The sequence below is a fragment of the Aethina tumida genome, chromosome 4 (genome assembly GCF_024364675.1).
Source record: "Aethina tumida isolate Nest 87 chromosome 4, icAetTumi1.1, whole genome shotgun sequence".
NCBI lineage: Eukaryota > Metazoa > Arthropoda > Insecta > Coleoptera > Nitidulidae > Aethina > Aethina tumida.
Window position 1 is genome coordinate 21,116,682 of NC_065438.1, and position 19,954 is coordinate 21,136,635.

Below are 19,954 nucleotides of genomic sequence, written 5' to 3' on the forward strand. Positions count from 1 at the left end.
CGCTGAAAAACCGTTTTTTTTTATAATTGTCTAATTAAAAAAAAAGAAGAGAACGTCAGATTAGATTTCTCGTTAACTCGATGTAACACCTTTTAGAATTTATGTTTGTTTACGCGGATCCGTCATATGGTTTTAGTTCATGCAAATATAAAGACTGTGAGAGTCATTTTTAAAGATTTATCGCAGTTTTATTGGTGAAACGTGACGAACCTTTTAGTAGACTAGCTGCTGCCGCACCTTTTTCATTTTTTTTAACCTGGTTTATAATACTTTTTTTGTGTGGCTATGTTCTACACACATATACAAGGTGGTCTGAAAATTTTCTTTGTTAAATGTGGGTTTTAAGTAAAACTATTACTATACTAATATTGTTTTTATATTTTTAAATTATTAATGTATTATTATATAGAATAATTAAACAAATTTATTAAAATATTAATAATGTATAAACTAACATATATTTTATATTATGCTTACAATTCCCTTAACTTCTTAATTAAAAAATTAAATAAAAATAATTTAATAAATTATTATTTTATTAATTATACTATTAATTTTATTATATTAATTAAATTTAAAAATTTTAATAAATGTACACAAAATATAATATTGTGTCTATATTTTTAAAATATTAATTTGTAAGATAATTAAATAAATTAATACAACTTTTGAATTTTGTTAGGAAATAGAAAAAATATGTTTTCATTTTTAAATTCTCAAAATAAAAAAAAAGAGGGCATAATTTAATATAATAAATAATTATTATTAAAATTCTTTCAAGATTTTTTCAATATTTTTATTTAATATTTTACTTTTTAAATTTTAATTTAATTTTATTATTTTTTTGTTCTTAGAATTTATTGAATTTCTTAAAAAAAAAAAACAAACGACGTTTTATTTAATTATTATTATTATTTTATAATAAATAATAACAATAACAAATTTGTAAAAACATTAATATCAATTTTATAAGTTAATTACAACTTTTGAGTTTTGTTAGAAAATAGAAAAAATATGTTTTCATTTTTAAATTCAAAATAAAACAATAAGGGCATAATTTAATATAATAAATAATTATTATTGAAATGCTTTCAAGATTTTTTTATTATTTTCTATTTAATTTTATTATATTAATAAAATTAAAAATAGTACGGAAAATGTAATATTGACTTATAATATAGAATAATTAAATAAATTTGTAAAAATTTTAATAATATATGAAGTAATTGACAATTTTTTTATTAATCACATAATTTTCTGATTAAAAAAAAAGAATAAAAAATAATTTTCCGATTCTTTTCTATAAAATAAAAAAAAGTACTTAATATAATAAATATTTTTTCTTAAAATCCTTTTAACATTTTTTTTTTAACTTTTATTTTTTTATTAATGAATTTTATTACTTTTTTTGTTCTTAGAATTTATTGAATTTATTAAAAAAAGAACAAACGGTGTTTTATTTAATTATTATTATTGTTATTATTTTATAATATTAATTTTATTATTATTTTATTAAAATAATTTATCATAATAGATAATTCTATTTAATTTTATTATATTAATTAAATTAAAGAAATTAAACTAATCTATCCCAAACATGTGCAGTATTTATTTATTTTATATTATTAATTTTATTAAAATAATTTATCATAATATAATAGATAACTATACTTAAAATCCTTTTAAAACATTTAATTTTTGAAATTTAAAAAAATATATTTATTTTTATTATATTAATTATATTAAGAAAATTAAATTAATCCACCCAAAATATTATATTGTTGTTCTATTATTATTCATTTTATTAAGGAATATATAAAGAAATAATTTATCATATTTAAATTAAGTTTTTCATTCAATTTTATTATATTAATTAAATAAAAAAATTAAATTAATCCACTCAAAATATTATTTTGTACTTAGAACTCATTAAATTTCTTAAAAAAAACATAAAGTTATTAATTATTATTATTTTATATTATTAATTTTATTATATTAATTAAATTAAAAAATTGAAATTAATCTACACAAAATTTCATTTTTTTCGTTTTTAGAATTCATTAAATTTCTTACAAAAATAATAAAAAGTGTTTTATTTAATTATTATTATTTGGTATTATTAATTTTATTATTATTTTATTAAAAAATCCTTTTAGAACATTTAATTTTTTTTTTAATTTTAAGAATTTTTAATAATATTTTTATTTAATTTTTTCAAATTAATTAAATTATAAAATTCATCAAATTTCTTAAAAAAAGAACAAAAGGTTTTATTTAATTATTATTTTATGTTATTAATTTTATTATCATTTTATTAAAAAATATGTAAAGAAATAATTTATCATTATATTGTAGATAATTATATTTAAAATCCATGTAAATTATTTAATTTTTATTATTTAATTCTAAAATTTTTAAATTTCTTTATTTAATTTTATTATATTAATTAAATTAAAAATGTTGAATAAAAGTACTCATAATAAAAAAAATATTGTCTTTTATTTATTTAAATAACTATGTAAAAAATTAATAATATATTAATTAATTGATAATTTTTTTAATAATTTTTTAATTCTCTCATTATGAGAAAATAACTTCATTAATTTAATTATTATTTTATAAATAAATATATAAAAAAGAGTTATTATTTTTAAAATATTTAATTTTTTTATTTAATTTTTTATGTTAATTAAATTAAAACTTAAAATATAATATTGCTTTTACAGTTTTAAATTGTTAATTTGTCATTTTAGAATTGTAAAATAGTATAATTAATTAATGAAAATGTTAATAATAAATACATTAATTGATTATTTTTTGTTATCCTGAGAATTATCTTAAATTTCTCGAAAGGTCACTTAAAAATAAATTTTGTAATAATAAAACAAATGATATTTAACTTTCATTAAAATTATCATTTTCTGAGTAAAACACATTAAAAGTGAATTAGTTTTCACATTTTCTCTTATAATTCTCAAATTAATTTTTCTCAGAAAAATTTTAGCCACTGAAAAATAGCTCAACAGAAACATTTTTCCATAACACTGGTTCAACAAACGGACGACATTAATTATATCCAATTAATTGTGTATCATTAAAGTTATTTAGCCCTATTATAACATTATTCATTATGATAATATCATAGTAATTGTACCTGCAGTCGCTTATTAAATGTCCGCATCTATCGATGTTATTATGGTAATTTACCAATTCATATTTATAAAAGTGTACGCCATTTTTTATTTTGTTTTTTTTTTCTTTTTTCGTTCAGTTTTTTAAATACACATGCCAACATTATACGCTTACGAAAAAAAAATAAAATAAAATAGTATAAGAAAGTGGGGTTTTGTGTGTCGTGTACATGAATGAACGTTGATTGCCGTAAACGTATTGATTTATTGGCAATTTGGAGTATTCGTAATTGCACCGCGCCACTGAAAACTACATTTCTGCAATGAAATAAATTATACAGGTCGCCGATTTAGAAATATAGTAATCTGAAAATTATGATGTAGTTTCAAGGTGAGTAGGCGCAACGTGAAATTATTTTAAATTGCCGGTGTAAAAAAATTACGCGCGTAATTAGTGTGGCGGCGCGTTTTTTTCTGCGGCGAAAAACGTTTCAATCGCCGAGAGAAAAATAAACTATCGACAACGGCATTAACATAATAATAATACGGGGCAGAACGTCTCAATACACGCCGACGATTGTCTGCGTAAGTAGTATACTCAGTGACATAGAAAATAGATCTGGATTTTAATTGCGCTAACTCGACCGTGTCAGGAGAAGAATGAAGTGATGAGATTTTTGGAGGTCATTTGTCGAAGAATTTTTGTACTTTACTTCTGTATTCCACAATTTTTAGAGGTGTTAAATCCGTAAAATTCAGGCACAGTTCAGTATTCCTCTTATTATTGTTGTGATTGAAGGATTCTTTCATTCATTTAATTTAAGTGAGTATGAGAGTCAATGATGTTTATGGAAATGGTCAACTGGATGAACCGAAGTCGGAGCACTCTCTGGAACTGTCGACGTCCGAAGACAGAAGAAAATTGTGAACGAGATGTTAAAGGATATATATATATATATATATATATATATATATATATATATATCCTTTAACACCTAATCTTTTAAATTTTGTAAATTTAAATAATATTTCATTTTTCATTTTTCATTTTTCATTTTTCATTTTTCATTTTTCATTTTTCATATTTCATATTTCATTTTTCATTTTTCATTTTTCATTTTTCATTTTTCATTTTTCATTTTTCATTTTTCATTTTTCATTTTTCATTTTTCATTTTTCATTTTTCATTTTTCATTTTTCATTTTTCATTTTTCATTTTTCATTTTTCATTTTTCATTTTTCATTTTTCATTTTTCATTTTTCATTTTTCATTTTTCATTTTTCATTTTTCATTTTTCATTTTTCATTTTTCATTTTTCATTTTTCATTTTTCATTTTTCATTTTTCATTTTTCATTTTTCATTTTTCATTTTTCATTTTTCATTTTTCATTTTTCATTTTTCATTTTTCATTTTTCATTTTTCATTTTTCATTTTTCATTTTTCATTTTTCATTTTTCATTTTTCATTTTTCATTTTTCATTTTTCATTTTTCATTTTTCATTTTTCATTTTTCATTTTTCATTTTTCATTTTTCATTTTTCATTTTTCATTTTTCATTTTTCATTTTTCATTTTTCATTTTTCATTTTTCATTTTTCATTTTTCATTTTTCATTTTTCATTTTTCATTTTTCATTTTTCATTTTTCATTTTTCATTTTTCATTTTTCATTTTTCATTTTTCATTTTTCATTTTTCATTTTTCATTTTTCATTTTTCATTTTTCATTTTTCATTTTTCATTTTTCATTTTTCATTTTTCATTTTTCATTTTTCATTTTTCATTTTTCATTTTTCATTTTTCATTTTCCATTTTTCATTTTTCATTTTTCATTTTTCATTTTTCATTTTTCATTTTTCATTTTTCATTTTTCATTTTTCATTTTTCATTTTTCATTTTTCATTTTCCATTTTTCATTTTTCATTTTTCATTTTTCATTTTTCATTTTCTTTTTATATAAATAAATAATAAAATATTTCATTTTATTTGAATAATATACATTTTATTAACATTTTATTTTTTTTTTTAATTTTAATTAGGGTTTTTTAAATTTTAAATGGTTTTTTTATATTAATTTTTTTAAACTAAATATTTTATTACTTTCGAGTTTTAAAATAAATGTTCTTTTTATATTTATATTGAATTTTATTTTATTTTATTTTATTTTATTTTATTTTATTTTATTTTATTTTATTTTATTTTATTTTATTTTATTTTATTTTATTTTATTTTATTTTATTTTATTTTATTTTATTTTATTTTATTTTATTTTATTTTATTTTATTTTATTTTATTTTATTTTATTTTATTTTATTTTATTTTATTTTATTTTATTTTATTTTATTTTTATTTTATTTTATTTAAATATTCTATTATTTTTTTAAATTTTTAAATTAAACATTTTAATTTTTTTATTGATTATTTTATTATATTATTATTTTTGAATTGAAAATAAATATTTTATTATTTTTGAATTTTAGAACAAATATATATTTTTTTAATCTTAATTAAATATTTTAATTTCTTAAACAGATTTTTAAATTTTTTATTTTTTATTTTTTAAATTAAACATTTTAATTTTTTTAATTTAAATGAATTACCATTTATTTTTTTGAATTATTTCAATATATATTAAAAAATGTTCAATATATTACATAGTTTACAACAATATTGTACAATAAATATCAATCAATGAAATCTGATCACCGGATCTCCGTGTTCCATTTCCTATGTCACTGACTACAAAATGATGGGGTTCAGGCGAAACGCAACACCATCTTTATTACACCGCGATAACATCGCAGCAACAATGGCTGTGTGCAAAATTCAGTGACAACAAAAACTTGCACGTTCTATATAAAATATTTCCTCAAGTACGAGATGAAGTTATAATTCACGAAGATAAAGACAAATTACAATAATAAAACCGACTATAAATAAATAATTTTTACAGGAAACCGATGTTTTATGGTGCCGGTAAAGATTAATTTCCATGCGGATTTTGATTAATGGCATCTTGTGCCCAGATAAATATTATTTATAATATCCGTTGTGACGGTCCGTTCGTGACTTATTTTAATAATTACGCCACGAAATTTATATGCCCGGCACACAGAAAAATGTGCAATAAACAGCTTAAAAGGAAAATTATGTTGTTTTTTTTACGATCGTAAATATGCATCGCGTAATTATTACGTGGATGCGTCTTTATAAACGAAAATGTGAATTAACATTTTATTGACGCCCGTTTCGAAGCAACTATTTTAATGTCCGGCGAAAGCGACAACGTGTGCAGGAAATAGAGCAAGATTCTGAATTTATTAAATTTTTTTAATTAACCATACATAAATAATTTACCGTGTAATTTTGAATTATGAGGAGCATTTAAATATTTAAAACCACAAATTGCATAATTTACTTGATTTTTATTGGTTTATTAGTCTGGCACAACTATTGGATGTTGAAATGGAAGAACGAATCAATTATTTTGTTGTGGTTTGATTAAATGTCAAAATTTAAATACTAAATCTGGAACGAAATTATAAAAAGTTAGACATAATTTCATAAATGTTTTGAATAATTTTAATGTGAAAATGTTTTGTTTATTTCTATCCAATTACTTCATATATGTAGTATTACTTATTCAATTACATTTAAGACCACCATTAATTATGATATTTTGACCTTAAACTGAAATTTTTTAAATTGTAGTAATTTAGTAATTAATCACTGCTTTAAAATTTTGTTCGGCTTTAAAAGTATTTGATAAATTTATGATAATTATAAAATTTTCATTATTTTTTAATGTATAATGTATACAAATACATATTTTATTTTTCAAATATTGGATATCTTTTAATTTCTATGAAAAATATTATAATTATATATTTTTATTTTTCTGGTTTAATAAATTGTAAAAAAATAAGTTTTTTTTTCATTTATACACATTTTATGGCTTCAATATTTTTTATTATTTAAAGATTAAATTTGAAAGAATAAATAATTCACTCAAATAATACTTTTTTCTAATATTATTATTATTATTATTTTTAACGTAATAATATATTAAAAATTTTAGTACTGAAATCACGACTTAATATAAAAGAACTTTTTATTCTTTCATTTATGTGAATTGTGAAATTAAAATTTTGATAAAAATTTTAAAATTTTCGTCATATATGTTTGAATATTTTGAATATTCTATTCTTTTTATGTGTTTATTCATTTTAGGATTGAAAAAAATAGGCATATACTTATTTTCAGTTTTTTCCGATAGATGTCAGGTTTATTCAATTTTTCATAATTTCATTCAAGTTTTTTTATTAAGTAATATTCTACGTGGATTTTACTATTTATTATGTTTTTTTTATTTTGTTATATTTTTTGTTTAAACTTGGTAAATATTGTAAAATAGTTATAGATTTCTATATTTCTAACTTAATTTATTATTATTTTTATTTGGTTTTGAGTTATAATTAAACCATTTTCTTTTAATTAACTAAATTTATTTAAAAATATATTAAAACAATATATATATATATATATATATATATATATACATATATAATTTGTTAAAATTATTGAAAATCAAAGCTTAATACACTTTTTCTAATATTATCATTTTTAACAATACATGTTCCAAAACAAAATTCACTACCAAATTTATTAGAATTTTTATTCTTTCAATAACATGAATTGTAAAATTGAAATTTTGATAAAAATTTTAAAAGTAATTCATATAAAAATTTGGCGTAACTTGTTTTCAGTTTTTTCCGGTACATGTCAGGATTATATAATTTTTAAATTTCTGGATATAAAAATATCTGTTTTTTTTTTAAATAAATAATATTAATAATATTTTCTTTTAAATAAATAAATCTTTTATTTATTTAAATTACAAAAATATGAATATTTATATATTATTGTTATAGACTTCAAGATTATGCAATTTTTTTAATTTGTGGACATAAAATATATCTGTTTTTTTATTTAGTTTTTAATTGAATATAAATTCTAGTTGTAATTTCAGTGTTTATTAAGTTTTTTTTTAATTAATATACATTTTTTAGTTTAAATTTGGTAAATTGTTTTTTAAATGAATAAATCTATTTAAAAAAATATACTAAAATAATATTATTTAATGATTTATTAAAATTATTGAAAGTCACAACCTAATTTATTAGATTTTCTTTATTTTTTCTATTCTATTAATTATTTTAATCTAATTTATTTTTAATTTTTGTTTAATCTATTTATAGAAATATTCTAAAATAATCATATTATTTAACAATTTATTAAAATTAAAATACAACGTAATTTATTAAAATATCTTTATGCTTTTATTCTCTTAGTTAAACCTATAAAAAATGGGAACATACTTGTTTTGAGTCTCTCTCGATAGATGTCAGGATTATATAATTTTCCAATTTCTGAATATAAAAAAGGCATGTTAATTATTTTTTTAACTAATTAATGTCGAATATCATTATTTAGTTTGTTTAAATTTGTTAAATTGTTAAATATATTTATACATTTCAATTTTCTTAAATTAATATATTTTGAATTGAATTTTTTAAAGGTTTTTTTATATATCATTTTTAATTTAGAATTATAAATATTTCTCTTAAAAGTGTGTTTATTTTTCTATAAATGTCATTTATCAAAATTTTAATATTACTGAAAAACACAACCTAATTTATTAGAATTTCCGTATTTTACACATTTAATTATTATAAATCATTTGAATTTTACAGATATTTATTTATCGTTTTTTATGCATTTTATGTGAAACATCAAAATCTGAAGTTTTTTGAAGATGTTTAATAAAAAATTTTAAAATTATTAAAAATGCTCACTCTTTTATTTGACATAACATATTATATAAAATTATTTGTTTTTTAACATAAAACTTATTTTCAAATTGAATAATCTTGTCGGAAATAAAATAATTTTATAATTCGATTTAATTATTTATTTCATTTTTTATTTACTATTAATTTTTATTTTTTCTTGGTCTGAAAATTATTTAAAACATTTATATACTTTTTTATATATTTTTTCTTTTAGAATATAATTTATACTTATTTTAACTTTTTTATAATCAGATATTCAATTTAAGAAAAAATATTTATGTTAACCTCATTTTTCAAGTTTCTTATTCTCAAAAAATTATTAGAAGATAATAATAAAAATCTGTTATGTTGACTATTTTATTAGTAAATTTAAAATAACAATATAAAAATATAGGTAAATATGTTATATTTTATTTTACAATGATTTTATTTTATTTATTAATCAAAATTATTTATTTTTACTAAAATTCTTTTATTGCGTTACTATAATACATTTTTTACGTTTTTTATAAACTGTAATTTATCTTTTCAGCAAATAAAAATCCAACAAAATTGTTAAAAGCAGCCGAAAGACGGACAAAAATAAAATAAACCCGAATATAAAATTTAAAAGTACATTACGACGGGGTCGTTCCATTGACGCGACCCCACCCGGATAATCCGGCAACCGATAAATAATACACGCCAATAAAACCGACCTTGCCGAAATCAGTTTCATATTAAAACCATTCAATATTTTTTATGCGCACCGTCAAGACCTAACCTTAAAGGATTAGCCTCCCAATTTTTTTGTGCCCCGCCGATCATCAATTTCCGGAGCGCGTAATCCTTGCCCAATAAAGACGTGGACGGGCAAAACGATAATATTGAATGACCATCGGGGACACAACAGTCGGCGATGGCGTCCGGCCCGGCCGAATCGTCCCGTTGACCGGTGGGTGGCCCCCGAAAGTCCGGGGGGAACTGATATCAAGTGGCTGTCTACAAAGCATGTCGCCACCGTAACCGCACCACTCTGATTGATGGCTCAAGTCACGCGAACCTAATGCACAGACCACACACACAAAAACCTTGGCACCGCCCGCCGCTACGCCCCTCCCTTCGTCGACGGCGCCGCCCATTTTTCCCCGACTCGGCCGCCGCATATTCCGGTCCGGTTAGTCAGTCACATAGTGGGCAGCCGTAAGCACCGGACATGAAGTGTTAATGTCGGACTGAGACCGGGCAAAAAACAAAAAAAAAAAACTCTCTTCAATAACAACAACAACCACCACGGTTATCGATTGACAGTTGTGCGTATTATTTTATAATTTGGTGAACCAGTGTATTGTGTGATGTTGTTGGGCGGCATGCCAGAGGACAGTGCACCAGCCGGCCTCCTAGTGCCCACCGTTAAGGCCACGAGGGCCACTGACTTTTCGATTGCCGCGATCATGGCGAGGGGTGCGACGCCGCCGGACACCGAGTCGCTGATCTCGCCGAGGGACATCAACGCTGACGGTCAGTGCTCAAAAAAACCCTTCGAAAACCATCGAAATCTCAAAAAACCCATCAAGGTCTTCCCAACTCGCCAATAACTAGCCGTTAATCCGGGATGAAGCCTTCGGGCTTCTGCGGTTACGCTTTTTGGATTAGCTCTTCATCTCCATTTTTTTGTTCGCCGTTTGAAGGTTTTTTCTGTAGGAAGCAGCTCAAAAGACCTAATTCCTGGTCACTGCCGCCTAAATTCATCCTTCATCTTCGATATTTATTTTCAACCTCAAGTTAACAGTCTTAATTGGGTGTTTTAGGTTCCTATTATTATCGTTTTTTCTAAGTAAACACCTTATCTAAAGTAACAAACATGTTTTCCTAAACAAATGTACAATAAACCATTATTTATTATCATAAAACCAATGTCCATTCGTATACAAGTTGTAAACGTTTAGCGACGGCACCATGACTATGAATTGTCTGTTTCCACTTTGTTAGTATAATGTTTAGAGGATTTAATTTAAACTTTAAACAATTGGAAAGCCTTGATCTTATTAAAATATTAGTGTAAATATTATTTATAATTGATGGCTTAATTTAGAGCAGTGATGAAACATCAAATGTCTTACTAAAACTTCTTAATCTAATTTATTAAGTCATTAGATGTGAGAAATGGCAAACTAAATTATAAAAAATGATTAGTTAATTGTGAAACTATTTAAATTACCTATTAGATTTGAATAACCTTGTGTTTGAAATTAATCCAAGAACGAAATGAAGGGAAGAAGTCTTGATGGTGTAAATTGTTCAAGTAGCAAAGTAGTTTTTTAGTGTTTTAGCTTTTATTTTAGTTTGTTTTTCATTTATTTATATTAAGTAGCCTCCAAAATGTCATGGACTTGTGATTTGATTGGATGTGTTGAAGTAATTGTTGATTTTAAAGCTTCTTCCAAACTAAAGATATTTTACTTCTAATTTCTTCATTCTGTTTAACTGTTTAAATCTTCAAATCTAATTCATGGCAATTGTCCGACGCCACACATCGGAACGTGCAAGCTTCAGCAATTCAAAATGGTCGAAACTGTTTCCAGGCCCGTTGTCGCGTCTGAGCAGTCCGGAGATGGACGTGCCCCTGGAAGACGACGACGTGGAGGTGGACGTGGAAGAGTGTTCGGACAGCGAATCGGCGCGTCCGAAGGTCCCGAAGCTGAGCCAGTCGCCGCCGATGTCCGACTGCGGCTCGGAGGCGGCCGACCTGGACCGCGACTCGCCCGACCTAATCGCCGATAAACCGTTACCGAAAACGAAAAAAATCCTGTGCAACTGCGACGAACTGCTGAACGTCGACTGTCACCTGGAGACGAAGGATCTGTGGGACAAGTTCCACGATCTGGGCACCGAGATGATCATCACGAAAACGGGACGGTGAGTGCTTATTATATTCTAAAATTCCGAACCTGCTGCGCCCTTTATTTCAAACGTCACATACTTGTCTACTTGGCGTCGAGGTTCACGAGAACTGGTCCACTTTAATCCGCCTAAAATTATAATAAATCAACATCAATGGGGTAACACCGACTGGGGAATATCAATTCGGAATCAATAACGACCAGTGCGGCCCCCTAAAACTCGGATGTTTTGGTGTTACAAGTCAATTTCGTGTAATACAAGACCCACTACTAGAGGGACCCAGCCACCCCCGAGTCGCAACAGTGGGGTGCCATAATTGGGTTTTGATTTTGATGCGGGGTGGTGCGTTAAATCTACCGGAGATGTCAAGTGTTACGGATAATTTTGATAACGGTCACAAATTGAGTTTTTATTGGCACATAAATAAATGAAGACATTGATTTAGTTGTGGACGTCAAAAATTACTCAAACGTATAAAGGTCTTCTAAACTGGCCAATAACTACCTGTTAATACTGAATTAAACCTTCGGGCTTCTACAGTTACGTAGTTTGTATTTAACTCTTCATCAGGGCTTTGTTTGACTTGCTTAGTTGAAGTTTCCGACTTTAGAAAACACCACGTGATTTAACTGAATTCGTTGATGATGGAAACGAAACACTTTATAACACAAAAAATCCTTAGAAAATCATCGAAAACGGTAAAAACTCATAAAGGTCTTTTAGACTGGCCAATAACTAGCTATTAATCCTGGATGAAGTCTTCGGGCTTCTACAGTTATGCAGTTATGAATTTAGCTCTTCATCATTGCCTTATATTAGTTACTTAGTTGAAGTTTCCATCTTTAGAAAACAACAGGGGACTTAATTAACTTCGTTGATGATGGAAACGAAACCGTGCACTTTGTAATACAAGAAATCCTTCGTAAATTCATCGAAAACGGCAAAAACCCATCAAGGTCTTCGAAACTAACCAATATCTAGCTGCTAGTCTTGGATGAAGTCTTCGGGCGTCTACAGTTAGGCATATTGGATTTAGGTCTTCATCATGGCTTTGTTTTAGTTCTTCAATTGAAGTTTTCGTGGTTATAAAATAACAAATGTATTAAATCGTGGTTATTGACTCTTATTTAAGGCCACCAAAGTTAATCCTTTACCTTCAACATTATTTTCAAATGTAGGTACTTCAAAGTCTTAATTATTATATGTGTGTGACCCTCTAAAAGTTCGATCATTTTGTGTTACAAGTCAATTTTGTGTAAAACAAGATCTGTTACTACCAAAGGGACGAAGCCACCCCCGACTGGCAACAGTAGGGTGTCATAATTGGGTTTTGATTTGGATGCGGGGTGGCCCATTAAATGAACCAGAGATGTCAAGTGTTAAGGATAATTTTGATTTTATTAGCGTACAACTGGATGAAGGTATTGATCCATAGTGACCACTTGAAGACGTGGTAAAACCCCTTGTTTGCATCTCAAGGTGATGGGAACGAAACCGTGCACTTTGTAACTCAGCTCCTCAATTTCCTTTTTAACGTTTGCTGCCTTAATGACATGGAATTATTGCTGTAGACATACCGGTGGATAAATGCATGTAATCATGGAACGTATCGATTCAAACGTCGCTCCCCCAAACCCAAGAAAATGTCGTGCGCAACTTATTCTTTTTTTATGTTATACATCAACCTCGACCAGTCGGAGCGTAACGTTGCACACGTAGTGGCTTCCCTTTAATCGGACATTTTCCACAAAATCAGCCCAGATTTTATCGGGGCATTAATCAAAGAAATCAAATTGGTGCTGGGCTCTTTCATAAGAGCCACACCTGCATTTTTACGATCCTAATCTTGGGGACTTGTCACATACGTCATACCTTTTATAAGCCGATGTTAAAAAAGAAATAAAGCCGACTTTTTAATTCAGATTACCATCGTGGAGTTTCTTGTGTAATGCAAATAGAAAGTAATTTGCAAACGGCTTAAGTACTCATCAATTTTTCGCATCAACGGCCTCCAACAAGGAAAGGAAGGCGTTATGCTCACTTTATTATTCCGCCAAACGCTTTTAATGGTGCTTTTTCATGACTGTTGCCCATTTTTTTGCCGGCGCAACTAGAGGAAGTGCCACAGCTAAAGAAAAACGGTCAAGTCTGATGAGCTTTTTACCGCTTAACAGTAATGTTGTGCTAACTACTTTGTTCTACTAATACTAACCCAAGGCGAACTGGACCAGTACAAAATCGGCAAAAAGGTCGAAAAAGGTGTGTTAACAAACGGATTAGCGTTTGACATGCCTCGTTTTGAACTTGCTGGCAATTAATAACTATTTATTTGTCGTGGCTTATCACTACATTAGACTTTTAGATTAAGTGCGATAAGAATTTTTTTTTAGTCACACGTGCTCATGTATATAAAAGGTCGTAAAGTTAATAACAACAGATAGCAAGTAGTAAAAGAAATCTTTTAAGTCTCATTGTGTACGTGCCTACAATTCTGGACATACTAATCATAAAAAAATGTTTCCATTAGAGCTTTTAATTACACTTCAACTACTGGACAGTATTAACACTTGAAATTCCCTATAAAATTTTAATTGCTTTTGCTTTACAGTCGCTAAATGACTTATTGTTTTGCCTGAACGTTGAGTAATGAACGGGCACATGCTTAAAAAACCTTAAGCGAGAGTTAAACACGGGTGCAACCGGCCACGGGTTGTCGGTGCTTCCATCAAACTTAAATTGAACTCCCCCCCTGAACAAAAAACCAACCATAACTCGTCCACCGCACAAAGATTACAAATTAAATCATTTTCCGGCACCAACTTAATTGAAACCGACGTCGGGGATGTGCACTGCGTAATTTTTCCGGGGTCGCATCCGATTCGGAGGGTGGGACGGCCCTTAATTAAGTACGCGAGGCTCAAAACGCCGAATTAGGGACTAATTTCCCCGACACATTTCCTGAGATACTTCCAAACCCGGGCCGGAAGACTATCTAATTCCAATCGGATCTGCGCCCCCTCCGCCCCTTCGCCCGCTCACGGGTCCCGTTCATTGATTCCCACTTTCGGTCTCCCCGCTGCTGGGGGGGCTAAGTCTTGTCAAATTGCTTTTTCCTTCTTTCCTACGGCATTCCTTGTAAATTGCGGGATTTCGATGGCAATTTATGGTCAAGGTGGAAGACTGCCCTTCCCATTCAATTACGGAACGATACGTTCCGACTTGGGAAGCCGACCTCCCCTGTCACACCCAACAATAATCGATACCTCTCGAAGATAATTTTATCACCTTTCCGACACGGTCGCACAAACACGGATGTCGTTCGGAAACAATTGGGCCAACGAATTTTTGTCTGTTCTGACGCGAGGGGATGTGGCCCTTTTGCACATAAATTTGGAACTGGAGCAGCAACCCCAATATCGAGAGAACGGTTTCGCTTGTCTACATGACCAAAATAACCACTAAAAATATATTTATTTCATATATTTATTTAAATGTAAATTGTTGATAGAATGGGTCATCATTAATTTATCTTGTTTATTTTTTTTTTGTTTATTATATTTTTATGTCTATTAGTTAAACATTGATTACATTTTTTATCTTAAAATTTACGATTAATAATGGAATTATTAATTAAATTATTCAGTGACAAATGTCTTGTAAATTAAATATCTACATTACCGACTCTAATGTCAAACTATTTTTATTCATAGTTTTGAATTCATTGGTGCTTTTTAAATTCTTTAAAATTTCAGAAAAACTATTTTTCAAAATTTCAAAATTATTAGGGGTTAAATAATATACAATTTTAATTTTTTGTAGTAAATTAATACAAAATTATAATTTTTCTGCTTTTAACATAAATTATTGATATAATAAATTCATTAACTTAAATATTTGAAAAATTCAAAAATTTTTTTAAGGTAAATCAAATATTTAGTTGATTTTGTTGAAAATTATTATTTAATTGTTATTAAAATATAAAGGTTGATAGGATTGAGCCTTCCTCGTTTATTTATCTTTTGTTTTATAATGTTATCTTTTTTTTTTTGTTAAAATTATTATTATCGTTTTAACTAGATGTTTTATTATTTAAATAATGATTACAATTTTTTTAATTCTACAAATAATAATTTGTATAATTAAAATTATAATTATTTTTTTCTCAAATTTTGCGATTTAATATATTTATTAATAAAAGTATTCTGTAACATGTCTTCAAAATTAAATATTTCAAGTATCAAACTATTTTTTTTTTTTTGCAAGTGACAACTGTTAATCTCTTTATTAACGAATTTGTTGTATAACAATATGTTTTCAAAATTAAATTTCTACTTTACCGACTCTAATGTCAAATGCTTTTTATTTATAATTTTCAATTGTTTGATTTTTTTATAATAATAATGAATATATTTTATTGAAAATTTTCATTATTTAAGTATTATTAGAATATTTTCTGCACTTCTATTACTGCTTAATCAATTTAGTAATAAGTTTATTAAATAATATTTTTATAATATTAATTACTACTTTATCTAAATTAATGTAATTAATTTTATGTTAACTTTAGACAAAGAAGAAAATGTGACGACATTTAATTTTATGCCAAATAATTATTCAAACAAAATTGTAAATTGTTGTAAATTGATTGATATTATAGATTATCATTAATTTAAATACATAATTGGATACAAACGAGTCTATTTTATCTTTTATTACCTTTTTTCCTAACATAAATTATATTGTTTATAATTTGGTTTAATTTATTGGCACCATTGCTATTATTATTTTATTATAGGTTTTTTGTTTTCTCAAAGCAAATAATAATGAGCTTAAATTCCTACTTTATCGACTCTAACGTCAAAACTAATAATAAGGCAACAAAAAATCTTTCGTTTCGAATTCACATTATGCAAATTGCGCACGAGGGAGGCACCATCGAAAAGAAGGGTTGAAAATTAAAATCGCGTTTTCCGGTCCGGTCCGTGGTGAAAAATGTGCGGCCTATAATGGACGCGGAGCATTCCAATTAGTGAATCGTCCGGTGCTTAATTCGTGTTTCGCAATTTCGGGGTCTAAACACCGGGGCAATTACCATAGTAAATTGGGAAAACGGCACCGTCGTGCCCTGTTATTATCGCCGTTCGCGCCGCCGTCCCTGGGCCACGGTTTTTCGGTGCCCGACGCTCCGGCATTAATGTAACAATTATCGACGAAAACCATACAGCGTGCACCTGTCGCCGCGAAATTCATCGATACATGGGACGCAGCACGCCCCCGCCCGATGATAATTAAACGGGGGCGCTCGGACTGATGAAAAACCCGGTAATTAACGTTCGGCCCGGTTTCACTTTTTCCGAGAGTTCGGAGCGATATTTCATTCGCCGGTAGCGCCGCACCGGTACGGGTGGCTGTTGTGTAGGTCGCTGATTATTTGTGAAATGTAACAACCGCATAGTTGGGAGGACAGATGCCAATGTCTGAGGACAATAGCGGTAACGAGGTATCTCGCCACTACGCCGCTCCGGTCACCATTCAATTTTACTTCTATTTTTGCTTATAACGACGCATAAAGTATTTTCTGTTACATCATTATTCATGCACAATACAATCGTGTCTAAGTGGAAATTGTGGGTTTGTCAACAGTTCTTTGCACGGTTTTATGTGCTCAAACTGGAGGCAGAGGCGGGTGCTAAATTATCCGGTATTGTCGCCACCAAAATGCCAAATGGTTTTTTCTTTTCGTTGAAAATATAACTGCACTTTACCACGTGAACAAAAGTGTCACACCCCACTTTTTATCACACAGTTAGTTAATAACCAATGTGAGAAGAAAAATAGCCCCTTCGGTGGGATTAGGTCTTGTAATGAATTAATTTATCAATAATATATTTAGACAATTTAAATGGCATTTAATTATTATTATTATTATTATTTTATTATTCTGTACAGTCTTATAAAATTAATTCTCTACTTTACCCACATTAATGTTATTTTAAAAAATATTAAATTTTTTAAGAGACAAATATTCTTTTTACTCTTTTGTTAAATAAAAAGAATTTGATGATATTTGTCCGGATAATAAGTAATTATTAAAAAATTTATTATTTTTATGTAAAATAAATACCTTAATAAATTATATACTTAATTTATTTATTTGATTGAATTAATTATTATTCAAATATTTCCTGTATTTATCATTTTTATTAAAACTGGTTAATCTATTTATGGTAGTAAGTTTATTCCATGTACAGCGTCTCATAAAATTAAATACCTACTTTACCCACATTTATGTCAAAGTATTTTACAAAGTATTAAATTTATAAACAGTCACAAATATAGTTCTTTAGTTTTTTGTTAACCAAAAATAATTTTTGATGTTTCTTCTTATATATAAATAAATAAAAACAAAAAAAATGTATAGTTTTATGTATAATATATAGTTTTATTTAAAATTAAATTTGGTTTTAAAATGTCGAAGCTTTTCAAAAATATGTAGTTTGTGATATATTAAATTATTTCTAAGATATGACGATATTTCTGGTAAATTTCGATATAATATGTATATTTCTTTTATTTCAAATGTAAATCATAATTGAACTTGTCTTCAAAATTTCGAAAACAAAGTTTTTCAAAAATATATAATGTGTGATATTGTTTTTACAAATAATCTGTGTATTTTATTTAAATTTAAATAAAAACCATAATTAAATTTGTCTTTAAAATGTCAAAATCAAGTCATACATTTGAAAATTATATTATGATTAAATTGTTTCTAACTAAGGTATGACGATATTTTTCAAAGTATTAAATTTATTAAGTCACAAATATAGTTCTTTAGTTTTTTGTTAACCAAAAATAATTTTTGATATTTCTTCTTATAGTGACACAAAACAAAAACAAAAAATATATAATTTTATGCAAAAGAGACTATCAAGAAGATTTTATTTCAATATAATTTATCGATATAATAAATTGCCATTAATTTAAATATTTAAGCAAGATCTTTATTTGATTCTCACGACGTTTTCTCCTTTTTTTCATAAATCATATAGTTTGTATGATTGAAAATTATCATGATATTTGAGCTGTTAAAATTGAATATTTACTTTACATTAATGTCTAATTTTTTAGTTTTTTATTAATTGGTGGAAAAGATAATGTGATGATATTTAAGTTTATACCAAACAACTGTTCGAACAAAATCATAATTTATATGTATACATAAATACTGAGATAAAATTTCATTTTAATGTAAATTATTGACACAATAGATTATCATTAATTTAAATAATTGGATAAAACAGGTCTTTTGCTACTTTTTTTCCAGTCATAAATAAAATTGTTTATAATTTTGTTAAATTTATAGACTCAACCAAAAATGAGTTTATTTGCACCAGCGAGTTAAATACCTACTTTACCGGCTTGAACGTCAAATTTATTAATTAATTTTCAACCCTTCTATTTCCGTTGCTCAGTTTAAAAGACAGTGACACGTCGTGTGATATAAAGCGGACGTTTATGCGTAATAATGGCCTTATTTATGGATGAGTCATTGAGTGGAAGCAAAAACCCGTTTTGTGTGGTCCAGATTGGTTTCAGCCATCCGCGGCAGTCGGCGTTTCGAGACGTGGACCCTTGAGATTTTCAACGTCCGTGCACATGCACGTTACTCTGTAAGTGGCGGTGTTATGTTCAGTGTTATACTCGGTCGTAGTGCTTAATTACGAGCTGATCATTAATATATTAAAAACACAGCTGACAAACAGCTGCGCCAGCGTTTCTGATCGCCCTTCTGAAATGAATAAAAAAAAACAAAGAAAGGAAATTATGATAAATATCTACTTATAATATTATTTATATTTACATTCTGGTATTACTTTGCATGTGGATGTTCGTTTTATATTAAGTGTGTTCGAGTGAGCAGCCCGCGTCGTTATCCAACAGCTGAAACGCAGGGGTGTAAATCATAACTCGGACTTTACGTACGGGTCACCATAAATATAAACGTTTAACGTACGGGGTGTCCCAATTCTAAATGGAAATCGTCATTGAATTTGTCTTCAAAATGTATAAAAAAATCAAGATTTCA

The 19,954-nt window shown here is 26.8% G+C and overlaps 1 protein-coding gene across 1 annotated transcript in view; it reads left to right on the plus strand.

The window, feature by feature from the left end:
* Positions 1 to 10,236: 10,236 nt before the first annotated feature.
* Positions 10,237 to 19,954, plus strand: part of LOC109597870 (T-box transcription factor TBX20) — a 38,406-nt gene continuing 28,688 nt past the window's right edge. The window contains exons 1-2 of the mRNA XM_020013650.2: positions 10,237 to 10,482; positions 11,547 to 11,880. Coding sequence (XP_019869209.1) covers positions 10,317 to 10,482; positions 11,547 to 11,880 — 500 coding nt within the window. The 5' untranslated portion in view covers positions 10,237 to 10,316. The remainder of the gene's footprint in view (positions 10,483 to 11,546; positions 11,881 to 19,954) is intronic.